This window comes from Rhinopithecus roxellana, chromosome 3 (assembly GCF_007565055.1).
Source record: "Rhinopithecus roxellana isolate Shanxi Qingling chromosome 3, ASM756505v1, whole genome shotgun sequence".
NCBI classification, from domain to species: domain Eukaryota; kingdom Metazoa; phylum Chordata; class Mammalia; order Primates; family Cercopithecidae; genus Rhinopithecus; species Rhinopithecus roxellana.
This window is the reverse complement of record NC_044551.1, coordinates 131358894-131374969: the sequence shown is the minus strand read 5'-3', so window position 1 is coordinate 131374969 and position 16076 is coordinate 131358894. Positions and strand designations below refer to the sequence as shown.

The window sequence follows — 16076 nt, the reverse complement described above, 5'->3', positions numbered from 1 at the left end:
GAGATAACGGGCAAAGGATTGGAGATGATAAAACAAAATTGAGGTTTAGGAAGGAAAGTTGGGAGTTTCACATGAGATGGCTTTACTCTTCCTGGTAAGGTAGATGGTGGAAAGTCAGCAGGAGAGATTTGGGAACTTGAATGGGGGAGACAACCGCAGTGAAAATTCAAAGTGGATTAAAAATTTTGCAGAGTAGCACTTAGGGGTCCTTTGAAGGATATTGGGATATCCCTAGATTATTGTTACTTTATTCTAAATAAATGCCTTTCATTTAATAGATGTTCAAAAATGTTGAATGAGGAAAGTAAGCAAAGCATTATAAAAACTCTGCAGAAGCCCTAGAGGGAAGTGATTAAGAACATGGCCTTGAGCCAAAATCTGAGCACCATCACTTAGAGCTCTGTTCCTCTGTGCTTTAGTGTCCTAATCAGGAAAGTAATAATATGATGCCTACTTGGTAAGGTTATTATAAGGATTTACAGTTAAATGTGTATATAAATCACTTAAATTATGCCAGCCATATGGCAAACACTCTGTATGTTTGCTATCTTCATTATCATCAGTATTATTACAGTAAATATGCAGCTAATTAAAAAATTGACCAGAAGAATGGTATATATTAATAGACAAAGTAGCAGATACTATAGTAGATACAAAACCAGAAGCCTTCATCTTGGGGCTCTTTTGAGCTGTCATGTAATGTCCGTGACCTTGGGCATGTTATTTAATATTCTGCAACCTCAAGAGTACCTGTCACTTGTTACATGGTTGTAGTGAGAGTCAAAGGAGATTAGTGTGAAAGTGCTTTATATACCATAAAGGGCAACAGACATACAAGTCACCCATCAGGAAATAATACACATGTATAAGTTTGTTTGGTTCACGTACCAATTCGCTTAGCCCTAGAAATTCTGAGGATCAGATTGTTAAACTTACACATTTTAAATACATGTTAGACAATCTCTGCAAAAAAGAAAAAAAAAAAAAAGAAAAAACCATGCTGCTGTAGATTTCAGGATAAGAGAAAAGCTTTCTCTTGTTTGAGAAGATATAGTGAAGATGGGAAGAGAGTCACTCAGTCTGAGGTCTTTTGGTGGAGGAAGGAAGAAAACAATTTTCTAGGGCACGGGAGCATGAAAAAACCCACCAAATTTGAATGGCATGGCGTACGTATGTAATGACTAACAGGTGTGTACTCATAAAATCAACTTCTCCTTTTTCTTTTTTTTTTTTTTTTTTTGAGACAGAGTCTCGCTCTGTCACCCAGGCTGGAGTGCTGTGGCCGGATCTCAGCTCACTGCAAGCTCCGCCTCCCGGGTTCACGCCATTCTCCTGCCTTAGCCTCCCGGGTAGCTGGGACTACAGGCGCCGCCACCTCGCCCGGCTAGTTTTTTGTAGTTTTTAGTAGAGACGGTGTTTCACCGTGTTAGCCAGGATGGTCTCGATCTCCTGACCTTGTGATCCGCCCGTCTCGGCCTCCCAAAGTGCTGGGATTACAGGCTTGAGCCACCGCGCCCGGCAACTTCTCCTTTTTCTTAAACCCACTTCTCCATAACCAGGCCGCGTGCTGCTGCACCAGGAATTTACTGCTGTGAGCAACTATAAACATTGTGCTAATGGTAGCACTGCCTGAGAACAGTCATTTGAGAGTGCAGTGTGTGCAGTTTGAGGCCAGAGACAATATTTTCTGCTCTCTACACACCACAGGGCACACATTGTAATCTGATATAGGGTAAAGGTACTTTAATAATTATTATCATTAAAAGCAAACAATCAACTCCACAGATCAATGCCTCTTTTAAAACATGTTTTCTAATCTCTGTTTCCTCTCAGATGTATGGTTATTGTCCACCTGGACAGGCCCCAAAGTGACAGCCAGAAATCTGCCTCCACCACCCCTTCTGCTGTTCCTGCCATCATATTTAATTGTGTTTGCTCAACTCAAAGCCAAACTCATATGCAGTATATTTAGATGGTTAAAATAGCACAGCACTGCACTGTATTCACAGATTATTTTCAACACCACAGTTCTTGGGAATTAGTTTGGAATAAATAAGGTAAAGAGAAAAGAAGCAACATAAATTTGTTCCAGTGACAAAGAAAACAATATTAAAATGGCAATCTGGAGCTTCGCCATGAATGAGGGAAGGGAGTGCTCCTTTCGGTCCACTCTCCTGCAAATGCAATCACCATCTCATTCTCTAGTCTGGATTTATTTTAAAGTGGGTGAGAACAAAAGCAAAAAACTAATAGTAAGAAACTATGAAAAGAACCTTTATTATTTCAAAAGATCAATGTACAATCACTGTACTTATTCTTAGATAGCATCAAAAGTAAAGGTGTAGAACTGATATATATGTTGATTTTCTGAAACTCTAGGGAGTCTTTATTTTTCACAATAGCAAACTTTCTAAATTGAAACACATATATTATTAGTATATATTCAGGATCTGTTTTCTGAGGTCTCAGCTACTATACACTTCTTCAAATGCCTCAAAATAATTACTCATAATTAATTTACAAAGGCTTCATTGGATACTGTTATCAGCTAACTCCACCTTAAAGTTTCCAACTTGCATTTTTCGTATCATTTAACAAACACAGACTCTGTCACCCAAATGTCAAAAGATGTATAAGTCATGGAGTATAAAACAGAGTTTGTTACTGACGAGGTTATGACTTGAATTGGATCAATTAACTAAAAATAAAGACCAGCTTTCTGTTATTTTAATCTGAGCCAAATTTACATAACAATAATAACAATGGGTATTTTATTTATTTATTTAACTTTTATTTTAGGTTCAGGGTTACATGTGCAGGTTTGTCATATAGATAAATTGAGAGTCACAGGAGTTTGGTGTACAGATTATTTCATCACCCAGGTAATAAGCATAGCACCTGACAGGTAGCTTTTTGATCTTCTCCCTGCCCCCACTCCCTACCCTCAAGTAAGCCCCAGAGTCTGTTAATCCCGTCTTTGTGTCTGTGTGTTCTCAGTGTTTAGCTCCCACTTATATGTGAGAACATGCAGTATTTGGTTTTCTGTTCCTGCATTAGTCTGCTTAGGATAACGGTCTCCAGCTCCATCCACATCCCTGCAAATGACATGATCTTATTCTTTTTTATGGCTATGTAGTATTCTGTAGAGTATTTATGTCACATTTTCTTTATACTGTCTACCATTGATGGGCATTTAGGTTGATTCCATGTCTTTAACTATTGTGAATAGTGCTTCAATGAAGATACATATGCATATGTCTTTATTGTAGAATGATTTCTATTCCTTTGGGTATAAACCCAGTAATGGGATTGCTGAACTGAATGGTAATTCTGTTTTAAGTTCTTTGAGAAATTGCTACACTGCTTTCCACAAGGGCTGAACTAATTTATTTGCCCACCAGCAGTGTATAAGCATTCCCTTTTCTTCATAATCTTGCCAGCATGTTATTTTTTGACTTTTTATTAATAGTAATTCTGACTGGTGTGAGATGCTATCTCATTGTGGCTTTGATTTGCATTTCTCTAATATTTAGTGATATTGAGCTTGTTTTCATATGTTTGTTGATCATGTGTATGTCTTTGAAAAGTGTCTGTTTATGTCCTTTGCCCACTTTTTAACGGGGTTGTTTGCTTTTTGCTTGTTGATTTAAGTTCCTTATAGATGGTGGATATTAGACCTTTGTCGGATGCATAGTTTGCAAGTATTTTCTCCCATTCTGTAAGTTGTCTGTTTACTCTGATGATAGTTTCTTTTGCTGTGCAGAAGCTCTTTTGTTTAATTAGATCCCATTTGTCATTTTTGTTTTTGTTTCAATTGCTTTTGCATCTTCATCGTGAAATCTTTGCCAAGGCCTAGGTCCTGGATGGTATTTCCTAGGTTATTTTCCAGGATTTTTGTAGTTTTAGGTTTTACATTCAAGTCTTTAATTAATCTTGAATTGATTTTTGTATATGGTCTAAGGAAGGAGTCTAGTTTCAATCTTTCGCATATGGCTTGCCTGTTAGCACCATTTATTGAATAGGGAATTCTTTACCCATTGTTTGTTTTTGAGAACTTTGAAGATTAGATGGTTGTAGCTCTGCGGCATTATTTCTAGGCTCACTATTCTGTTCCATTGGTCTGTGGGTCTGTTTTTGTACCATATCATGCTATTTTGGTTACAGTAACCTTGTAGTATAACTTGAAGTCAGATAACATGATACTTCCAGCTTTGTTCTTTTTGCTTAGGATTGCCTTTGCTATTCGGGCTCTTTTTTGGTTCCACATTAATTTTAAAATAACTAATTCTGTGAAGAACGTTATTGGTAGTTGATAGGAATAGTATTGAATGTGTAAATTACTTTGGGCAGTATGGCCATTTTAACAATATTGATTATTCCTATCCATGAGCATGGAATATTTCCATTTGCTTTTTTTCATCTCTGATTTCTTTGAGCAGTACTTTGTATTGTAATTCTTGTTGTAGAGATGTTCCACCTTGCTGGTTAGCTGTATTCCTAGGTATTTTATTCTTTTATTAATTATTGTTATTTTTTTAAGACGGAATCTCGCGCTGTCGCCCAGGCTGGAGTGCAGTGGCGCGATCTCGGCTCACTGCAAGCTCCGCCTCCCAGGCTCACGCCATTCTCCTGCTTCAGCCTTCCGAGTAGCTGGGACTATGATGCCCGTCACCACGCCCAGCTAATTTCTTGTATTTTTAGCAAAGACAGGGTTTCACCGTATTAGCCAGGATGGTCTCGATCTCCTGACCTCGTGATCCGCCCACCTCGGCCTCCCAAAGTGCTGGGATTACAGGTGTGAGCCTCTGTGCCCCGCCAATATTTTGTTCTTTTTGTGGCTATTACAACAGACATTTTAAACATACAGAGCTTAAATAACCTGACTTTCACCCAAATTTGGAAAATGAAGAGAATGAATATGCATACAGATACTTTTTTACTTCAGATTTTCCAGCAAATATTCTTATAATACCTACATGTCTATTAATCAAACATCATATAAGAATACCTACCCTGTGCTCACCTGTCAGGAGCTTTTTCTCTGCATTCTTATTCTTCATTTGTTTATTAATTAATTCAACACACATTACTTAGAGCCTGCTGTGTGCCCAAGGGCTGTTCTAGGTACTGAAGACACCACCACGATAAGGCAAACAAGGTGCTATTCTTACGGAGTTTACATTCTACCACAGAGGGTAAAATTAAAAGACAATAAATAAACAGAAACAAATATTTCAGTTAACAATAACTCAAGAAAACACAGTAGAGTAGAATGCTAGGGTAGCCTGGAGGGTCCCTTTAGATGGTTGAAATAGAAAAGTCTCCTCAGGAGGTAACATTTGTCTCAGATGGACAAGATGGCACCAGCCATGTGAAGAGCTGAGGGAACTGCAAGTACCAAGACCCTGAAGCGGGAAAGCGTTTAGAGAATCCAAAGAACTTAAAGAAAGAATTCTATTTAGAGCATCATGAGTCGGAAGGAGGTGTTTTGAGATGAGGCCAGACAGTGAGTGAAGAACACATTTTTGCCAAGGACTCAGGCAGCTGCTCCAAGATTTGTTCTGCCTTTGGAGTCAGCCCAGAACCAGCCTGTGGAACAAAGGCCAGAACTGACTCAGATATAGACATTGTTGTGGCCCTACAGATCTCCTCTTTCATGTGTCTGAGCTGCCCCTGAAGTCTTTATCTCCTGGGTCTTTATTACCTGAGTGGTTCACTTGGCTTTTTGACCTTCATTCTCGCTCATTTTCTGTTTGTCTTCCAGACCTGTGGGCCTGTTGCCTGGTTTCTGATCTGATAATTTTTCTGATCCTCACTATTGGTTTAGGCCTGGAGTCCACATAACCTGGGTGTTCTGAGTGTTCGATCTTACAACAACTTCCTACTAATCCTTAATGGACTTTATAGTTTCCTTACCTGACTAGACACCAAAACCACTGCTTTTTTGAACATGTACAGTGGTGCCTCTGTGTCTGTGGGGTTTGCATCCATGAATTCAGTCAACCTCAGATAGAAAATATTTGGGGAAAAAAGTTCCACTGGGTTCCAAAAAGCAAAACTTGAATTTGTTGCATGCTGAGTATTACATTGAATCCACACAAACGCAGTGATATGTGAGAATTGCATTAGGTATTGAAAGTAATCTAGAGATGATTTAAAGTACATGGGCAGATATGCATAGGTTATTTGCAAATATGACAGAATTTTATATCAGGGACTTGGCATCTGCAGAATTTAGTATCTGAGGTGAAAGAGATCAAATGAAAAAAAAACTAAAAGGCAGAAATGAAGTCCACAGGCAAGCAGCCCGGGCGGCGCCCTGACAGCCCGGGCGGCGCCCTCAGCCTAGTTAAAGATCGACCCCGGACCTAACCGATTAGGTTAATTAGGTTATCTATAGACTCCGGACATTGTAAGGACAAACGTTGTGAAAGTCTCTGTCCTGCTCTAATTACCGGTGTCTGCCACATATCTTAGTCCTGGACCCAGTACAAACACAATCCCCTATTTTGTCCCAACTTCCTGAGCCCAACACAAACACATCCCCCCACACATCTCAGAAACACCACCTAGAGAGCCCCTGATAAGATCACAACCGTTTGTAGTTTTACTAAATGCGTGGGAACAAATGGAAAACTGTTAATTGTATTAACCAATTACCAGTTGTAATGCTGCAACCAAAAGAATTCCTTTGTACCTCTGTAACCTTACATATCCTGTATGCATCGGGCTATAAAAAGCGGCCACATGCATCATTCAGGGCCCTCTTGTATGTTGTAAAACAGAGGGACCAAGTTCGAACTTGCATTAAAGATCCTTGCCGCTTGGCTTTGACTCCGGATTCTGGTGGACTTCTTCGGGGAATAAAGGGTCTGGACATAACAGAGGGGGTCTTGGGACCAATCCTTAATGAATACTGAGGGATGACTGCATTGTGTTATCAGCTTTCAAAAACACTTCCAAATACTTTAGCACTTTTGACTGTGTCAACAGTCTCCATGAAGCAGCTTTACAATTATTATTATTTTATTTTAAAGATAAGGAAATCTAAAGTCAAAGGTAAGTGCCTGAGAACCCAGGAATCCTGCTTTCCAGTCTCCATCTTATTTAGGGGGTGAGGGAGGTCTAGTGCACTCTAGGCGTATGGGGAGAGTAATTCCACAGATGGCCTGCTTATTATATGAATGTTGAAGACAAGGCACAAATGAATTTAAGGTGAATAGAAAGGATTCTTCTCCCTTCTCTTCAACTTTTTTCATACTTGTATATTTCAGTTCACTTTTCTTTGTAATATTATGTCCTCAGACATCATTCACAGTCCCATACATACACTAGAACATAGTATAGAGGTAGACTAATACAAATATATTACCAATGAAAGGAGCAAAAAGAGAACAAGTGACTCATTTAATTGGTGAATTTGGGAGGAAAAAACTGAGCATATTCAGCTGAACTGCTCTGAATTCTTTCCTTTGGTTACACCTAACCCCGAATACCATAGTTTGCAGGTGTTGGATAGCATATATAACTCATTTTAAAAGCTCAAATTTCTATGGTCTAATTTTCAAGTATGTATCTTTCAGATAACCATGTTGTCAACAATTAAATGTACTCTTTAAAAAATCAGCATTTTCAGGTAAGTTCAAAAAAGAGAGACAAGAGGGTGTCACTGAGAAACTAACAATTTCCTTACCAGTTCAATATTAAACAAAACTCATAAATAATATTCCTGAAATAAATGGGAGAGTGATAGAAAAGATTGAAAACCCTCAGGTGTCTTTAATGCTTCTAAGGTGGATCAGTTAGGTTCATCATAGCTTGTGTGTGGTAGCTTTGCAGTAGAATGATTTTCATACCATTCTTTAAAAGTCTAAGGTTCTTATTAAGATGAGATTCTAGCTGTTTCTATTAAAAATTCATGACCCTTTTCCAACAGAACTGTTTTGACCTGTTATTTCTGACTAAATTTGTACGAGTTCTTTTCTCCCACCCACTCCTGCACAGATCTCAAGAAAATACACTTTAATAGCTAGTGATCCAAAGTCCTTAGACAAAAACAAAAATATGCAATTCTGCGTAAAACACAAATTCACTTAGAGGTGAATATTATAAAAAGCAAACGCAGTAAGTTTTGAAGGATGTGTTGTCCCTAGAGGACCATTTAGTGGATTGGAAGCAGTAATTCATGACTGAAAATAAATTTAGTAAAATATAATACAGTTAATCTACATAAACTCAAAACTTTCCAAATAGAAAAATAATTACTTATCTTTCCTAGTTTGTTTCCAGACAGACATTTAATATTGTATAAACATCATGTCACTATAGATTCAGCAGAGGATCTGGCCTCTCCTCCACCAACCCCTCCTCTCACCTCTCCAAATATCTCTGGGACAGTACAGATGAACCTCTGGGGACTTGTGTAAGAATAGGGTACATCTGTCTCTACTAAAAAATACAAAAAAAAAAAAAAAAAAAAAAAAACTAGCCGGGCGGGTGGCAGGCGCCTATAGTCCCAGCTACTTGGGAGGCTGAGGCAGGAGAATGGGGTAAACTCAGGAGGCGGAGCTTGCAGTGAGCTGAGATCCGGCCACTGCACTCTAGCCTGGGCGACAGAGTGAGACTCTGTCTCAGCAAAAAAAAAAAAAAAAAAAAAAAAAAAAAAAAAAAAAAAAAAAAAAAAAAAAAGGATTGGGTACATCTGGACTGCTGCCAGCCAGGTGGTAAGCTTGCTGGGGAAAGGCTCTGGCCTTGATCAGTAAGCTTCTGTGTTGTTGAACTTTGTCTATAATGGGTGGGTGAGCTTAATTCAGTGGTGAAATATTATAAATACCATTGGGACCTCACATCTAAGCTATAGCTTTTATTGGCAGTAAAGCTGCCTCTATAACTTCCTTCTGGGAAATACTGCAGTCTCTCTCTTAGGATATTTTCTTATATTCATCCAGATTTCTCAAGAATGATTTGACAATTCTACTCGGTTATTGCCATTATTTTCTTTCAAAAAAAAGATAATATTTTTGCAAAAAGACATGGAAATACATTCTATGTCACAAAGATCATATAGACGATAAGTCTCAAACTTAGCTATAAGCACACAGATGACTCGAACAATAAAAGGAATATCATAAAATATATCTTATTTCAAAATGTATTATACTTGATTAAAAATCCAAATTTTTAAAGTTTACACCTTATAGTTTTTACTGAAACTTTAAGTATTTTTTAAAAACCATGTTAATTGATCCAAAACAAAATGTTCATACTTTTGTGCAAAATAAATTACATGTTGTTTCCTAGGCTGAAATCACATTATCATTTCATTGGATTATACTGGTGTCTGTGTGTGTGTGTGTATGTGTGTGTGTATCTTTGTACAAAATAATATGCTACTGTGGCTATATTAAGACGGTGCCAACATAACTGGCTGAAAAGTGAAAAATTCAATCATGACAGTTTTACTCCCATGTTTTCCTGATTAGTTGATTTGGCTTGGCATTTTATATGCATTCATTAAGTTGTTGTAAACAAGGTGTAATATTATAATGACTTTCAAGTCAATAACTTTTGGTCTTTACAATAGTGAACTATTAAATATACACAGTCAAAAATATTTAAAATTCAGACTAAAATCCACTAATTTCATCTCTGAAATTAATGTTACCGCCTTTTACAAATTTTCACTATAGAGAACGGTATTTAGAGAGTATACTCCTATCATTAGTCATATTTTTAAAAGATGGGAGGCTGGAAAGGAAGAAAATAAAAGAGATTCCCCTGCTGATAAAATGTTTTCACTTTTCCCAAAAGTACACTAGTAATATCTGTGTATGTGTATGCACACACACATATACACAGACAACCTTGTCCTTCAACTAGACCCCCAAGATCCCCAATTTTATTACCTGTTTTTGAGCAGCACACCGAAGGTCATCTTATCCAGTCGCAGATAATTTGGCAGCAACTTTGCCCAATTCCACTTCCATTTTGTGGTGGCTGACTGTTGATAAATGAGAAGACACTATTGTTAGTTATTAATCAGTGTTAATATGATCAGTAAATTAAAGCTCCAGCTGTGTAGACTAACTAAGAAGGAGGGGGGTCCAGAACAAGGACTTAGACAGATAACATCAATCATGTCCACAGAAGAAGGTTTTTATTCCAATAAGATAGCAATTAATTTATAAATCCATTTGGGGATGTAGTCATTATTTATAAAAATATAAATCAATTTCTTGAGTCGTTATTCTTCCAAGTGTTAATGGCATTTGCCCAACAAGTTTCTCTGAGAAGGAGACTGTTTGAAAAGCAAAGAAAAATAATTGGGAACTTTTTCAGACATCATATCAATTTATAGTTTGATTTTCTTTTCAGCAACCAAAAGTTTGATTAAAAAACAAACTTGGAAGTGCTAAGAATCAAATTATAAGATACAGCTTAATTAGAGTATGATATTAGTGTTATCTTTTTGGTTAAGAAAATGCTTTAAAGGGAAGATGATGAGGATCTGTAAGTGTAAATTATATAAATGATTCTTCTCATTAATAGAAATTTCACAACAGACTATGGAGAAAAATTACTGTGAAAAATAATCTCATAATTCAGAACTCAATAAAATATGCCATTTATTTAAATGAAGTAGGGAAAATTTAACGGCTATAATGATTATTTATGGTTTGGAGCAATCTAATGCACAACACAGAAAAGCAGCCAATAAACTCAAACTTACTATATTTAAAGTATTATAAATGCTTATGCTCCTTAGAATGAAATAGTTTTGAAAACGAGAGTCCAGACTGACGTTTAAAATCCAACAAGAGCTATCCCCTGTCACCTGCTGATTAATTGAGCACTACAATCCTATCATAGAGCAGCAGAATTCTGCCCTGGGTTGTCAGCATTTGAAGGTCTTACTCTACTGCAGTATTGATGAGTGTAGACTAGAGCTGTAACAGTCATGGTAAAAATATTATCTGCATGCTGAATTAGGTCATTGTTTTAATTCTTATTTTCATCAGAGCTCTAGGTCAAGCAATCCTTCTCTTCTGCCCTGTTAGTTCAAATTGTCTGTCAAGAGGTTTCTGGGAAAAGCCACCAGAAGAATGAACAAAGCAAAAGCAACTTTAGATTTCAAATACTTCGGCAGAAAGATGATCTTTTCAGTGTAACTACTGAAACATGCAGCTTAGATAATGGCATAATCTGACATTTAAAAAATGTGTGGTGTTTATCATATTGACTTTATTCCAAATAGCCTGGCTTTAAGATCATTAACAAATTCGTTTTAAATTTGGGAATGTGTCTATGGTTATAAAAAGCAAATTTACCCCATACCACTTAAAGTAGGAGCTCAGTGCTCTATTTATAATTAATTTTAACTATTTTCTAATTTGTCTGATACATTCATAAAGGTTGCAAGGTATTTTGTAAGTGTGTGTTTTGGGGGATGGGGGTGACAAAGGAGGAAAGGAATGTTAAAAAATGCCTGGTTCTTCAGCCCTCTGTAGACACAGCCTAACAGATGTTCCCTCTGCCCATGATAAACTGATCAGCCAAAAGTTAAGTCTTACAGACCAAACATATGAATCACTTTGACAAATAGAAAAAAGGTTAAATAACTTTTAAAAGTCAATTTGTACAGACCATGTAAGTAAGAACAAGGCCTTTTGCTTCCTAGCAAAAAAAAGCTTATGAGTAAATATTCAAACACAAAGCAATTTTCTTACTTGGGTAAAGAAACCACACATTTAAATTAAATTTACCATTTAATTTCCACATACCTGATCTAGCATGTTTTCACTAAACACCTTATACACATGGAAAGGGTTAAAGGCAGAAGGCTGATCTTCTATACTCCTCAAGGTCACCTTTAAAGGTCGAATGGGTAATGGCTTTTCCTCTGAACTATTCATAGAAAACAGCTGTTCTTTTAAATATTCCTTCAAAGAAAAGAAATTACAAGTTGTGACGGTGAGAAGCAGACAGTCTCTGTAAAAATGAACTGATCAATATCCAAATTTATCCTTTCAGCACATTTGCTAGATTACAGTGTATTACTTGCCTCAGGGAAGAATACATTTTCAGAAGATACATAGTGAAGTACCAATCAGCATTGCAATAAACCCATCAAAAACAGGTTTACCTAATATGTAGTATAGATTAGGAAACCATTGACCAAACTCTTATATAATGAATATATATTTGATGTATCAGACCTTTTTAACAGGCATTGTCTTGCCACCGGTTCACATATTAACGTGTCTGGTTACCAACACTTAACTCAGCTGCATGATTATTCATAGTACAAGGTTGCTCATCCATTCGTTAAGTGTAGTTGTTAACTACTCCAGGCTCAGCAGAGCATTGAGTACTCTGATATTTTACTGCAAGCAGTCTCATTCAACACGGAATTAATTATAATGCAAGCTCCTAAACTCTATTTCCATCCCATGGAGTGAAAAATATCAAGGTTTGAGAGAAACTCAAAATATGTCATCATAAGCCCCCAACTGCCAATGCAGGCCTGGGCAAAAAAAGCCAATCTACAACATTACACCTAATTTTCCACCAATAAATAAATAAGGTGAACAATCCTAATGTATTTTATGGAACTTTTTCTGGAAGATGACAAATTAAAATGACTAAAAGTCCCCATCAACTAATAAATGCTTACTATTAATAAATAAGTCATCTAATAGATTTTTAAAAATATAAATGTTCTTGTGATGTTTCATGTGTCACAAGGTAATTTTTTTCTTCGAGGTTAGGGTTAGGATGACGTTCAGAATGTTAGAGCCAAAAAGGTATTCAGACATCATTTAGAAAACCTGTGCTACTCAAAGTCTGGGGCACTGGATCAGCTGAGTTAAGCCTCACCTGGGAGCTTGTTAGAAAAGCAGACTCTTGGACCCTATTGAATCAGAACTTGCCTGTTAATGAGCATTCCTGGCTGGATGCAGTGATTCACACCTGTAATCCCAGCACTTTGGGAGACCGAGGTGGGCAGATCACCTGAGGTTGGGAGTTCCAGACCAGCCTGGCCAATATGGTGAAACCCCATCTCTAATAAAAATACAAAAATTAGCTGAGTGTGGTGGCGGGGACCTGTAATCCCAGCTACTCAGGAGGCTGAGGCAAGAGAATCACTTGAACCCAGGAGGTAGAGATCACACCACTGTACTCTAGCCTGGGCCACAGAAAGTCTCCGTCTCAAAAAAAAAAAAAAAAAAAAAAAAAAAAAAAAAAAAAAAAAAAAACAGAAGAAGAATTCCCTGGAAATCCATAGGCACAGGGAATCTCTAGCCCAATGCCACACTCAATGGTTGGCACTGAAAGGTCAGGGGACAATCCTGAGATCACACAGGGGTGAGAGGTACAGCTGTGGTGAGGAGTCACATTTCTGGCCTCAGTTCACTGTGCTTTTTTCTGTGCCTCTATAACTTTAGGAATGCCCACTGTGTTTATCATGAGAGGCAAAGTTTAGATTATAAACCCTAAAAATTGAAAGAATTTTGCTGAAGTTAACAATCATAGTCATTTCTTGAACTTACTTGTTATAGAGCAGCAGTCCCCAATCTTTTCGGCACCAGGGACCAGTTTCGTGGAAGACAATTTTTCCATGGACATGGACCGGGGAGGGGGATGAATATGGTTTTGGGATGAAACTGTTCCACCTCAGATCATCAGGCATTAGGTTCTCATAAGGAACACACAACCTAAATCCCTCAAATACGCAGTTCACAATAGGGTTCATGCTCCTGTGAGAATCTAATGCTGCTGCTGATATGGCCATAGGCGGAGCTCAGGTGGTAATGCTCACTGTCCCGCCACTCACCTCCTGCTGTACAGCCCAGTTCCTAATAGGCTACGGACTGGTAGAGGTCTGTGGACCAGGGGTTGGGGACCCCTCTTGTAGAGCATATATTTGTAGAAAGATTAATTCTTTAGTGTCTGATAGAGGGTCACGCATGGACTCTTACTAAATATTGTTAATGATAAAGCCATCAGAAAATAGTTTTATGCCTAGATTTAGATTATCGAACAGAAACAAAACTTTTCTCCATTATGATTTACGCAAATAAAATTTTTAAAAGGAATACTTTCTTCATTGACAAAAATGCTTTGTTTTGACTAACAACAATCTGTCTTAACTGATTTCACCTTATGTAACTACATTTTGACTGTTTCCACTATTCGAAAAAGAGAAACTGTTCTGTGGCAAATTGTGAAAAAAATGGAGTTTTCTCCTTTGTTGATCTTTCTAGGTACTGCGCTGACAGTCACCACTAACCCTTGTTAAAAACCTCAGATTCTTTAACTGTGACCCTGCTTAATCAGATTTACCACTAATTGGGCCATATCTTTAGATTTCCATTCTTTCTTGAACACCTTCCCTGTGCATTTACATCAAAGCTTATTCCTCGATTCATCATTTCTCCATTTCTCTTCACTGAAGAGCTCTGTCAGTCTGATGACCTCAACTACCACACTCATATAGACCAAATCTGTATGCATGTCTGGTCTCATTTGTGCCCATGTGTATGGTAGATGCACCTGACAGTGATTACTTGATGACACCCTGAGAATGACCCTGTATGGCAGATGCACTTGAATGTGTTTTCAGAGTTCTAAGCTAAGGAATCTGGGAGGGGCCAACCCGAGATCCATTCTTTATCTATGAGGAACCTCTAAGCCCCTGGCCCATCCCGCAGTACTAGAGCCATACAGGGGATTGAGGTCCTTTGTTTTGGGTTAAATGAAGGTTGTCAGGTAGAGGTTGCTAGGTAGACGGTGCTAAATGAAAATACTGTATAAACTGCATGCCTCTTGCAAGTGGCTGTGGTTTTCCTGCCCAGCCCACTACCACTGGCCTCTCTTCCCTGTACGTAAGCTCCCAATAAAACCTCATGTCTTGTGGGCCAGCTCTGGGTCTCTTCAGCCTCTTGAACCTGGTACCATTCCCATTGGAGTCGATAGGAGTGTGGCACAACATCATGGTCAGGGCCTTAACTATAATGAGACATTTTTGCTTGGACATCTTATCTTTATCTCAAAGACAAAGCATCTTTAACCCCATTTTCCCTGATACCTTATTCGTCTCTATGAATGGCACACCCAATCTTCCCCTCACCTAGGCCTGTACCCATAAATGCTTCACTATTTATATTACATTATTGAGAAATATTTAGCAGCACATTTGAAGGTGCTAAAGACTCATAACACTACTCATGAAATGAGCAAACATCACAATGCAATGTCACTTACAGCATAGCAGTACCTCACAGTGGAAAAGCAGTCATAAGTACCATACCAGTCACCTAGTCATGCTTGTGTTATTTGGGCTTATTGCCTGTGTTTTTGTCATAGTTACAAGGCAAAGGTCTCTCTTTGCTTCTAGCCTCACCTAGCATTATGCCTCTTACCTTGCAGTGCCGTGCTTCATTCAGCCCAGTAAACCACCAAATACTTAGCTCTATATCCCATCTGATAGACATTACTATAACAGTAAATATACTCAGTTGTAACAAGAGAAATCATAACACTGAGCAAAATGTGGTGGTACCCCAGTGTAATCTCATGGTATCCTGTTCAGAACCACTATCTCAGAGTTATAGGAGCTCTATGAGGGAAATACAGCCTTTGGCTTTCCAGAGTATAACTAGATAACTGATGGCCAATAAATAGCCAATTCAATTTTGGATGATCTCACTTATTGCTGATTGTTGAGCTTTTTAATATTATGTACCTTTTAAAAATAGGACAATTCTATCAGTTTGGCAATTCAGACCAGCTTTACCATCCTCAGAGCTATTGTAACACTGTTTAACTAAGGATATGGGGGTGACCACACTGCAACATCTGTTCCTCAGTAGTCGCCACAATTACTTTGGCCAATCAGAATGGTCAGGTGGACATACCCAATGAGGAGCATCACTTTGCAATAGAGGTCTTTCAGTTTGCCAAGGTGAGGGGTTCCTGAGTTTCCCAGATAGAAACCGTAAGCAAGCTATGAGGGATCACTGACAAGAGTGAATAGGTTGTGTTACTTTGTAACAATTACAAACTGAGCTCTGGTG

At 38.0% G+C, this 16076-nt stretch overlaps 1 protein-coding gene across 1 annotated transcript in view; it reads right to left on the bottom strand.

Moving 5' to 3' along the window:
- The window catches only part of KIAA0825 (KIAA0825 ortholog), a 523375-nt gene that overhangs the window by 271730 nt on the left and 235569 nt on the right, over positions 1 to 16076 (bottom strand). Inside the window, exons 19-20 of the mRNA XM_030927226.1 lie at positions 11781 to 11939; positions 9906 to 10000 (exon numbers count right to left, since the gene is read on the bottom strand). Of these exons, the coding sequence (XP_030783086.1) occupies positions 9906 to 10000; positions 11781 to 11939 (254 nt within the window). The remainder of the gene's footprint in view (positions 1 to 9905; positions 10001 to 11780; positions 11940 to 16076) is intronic.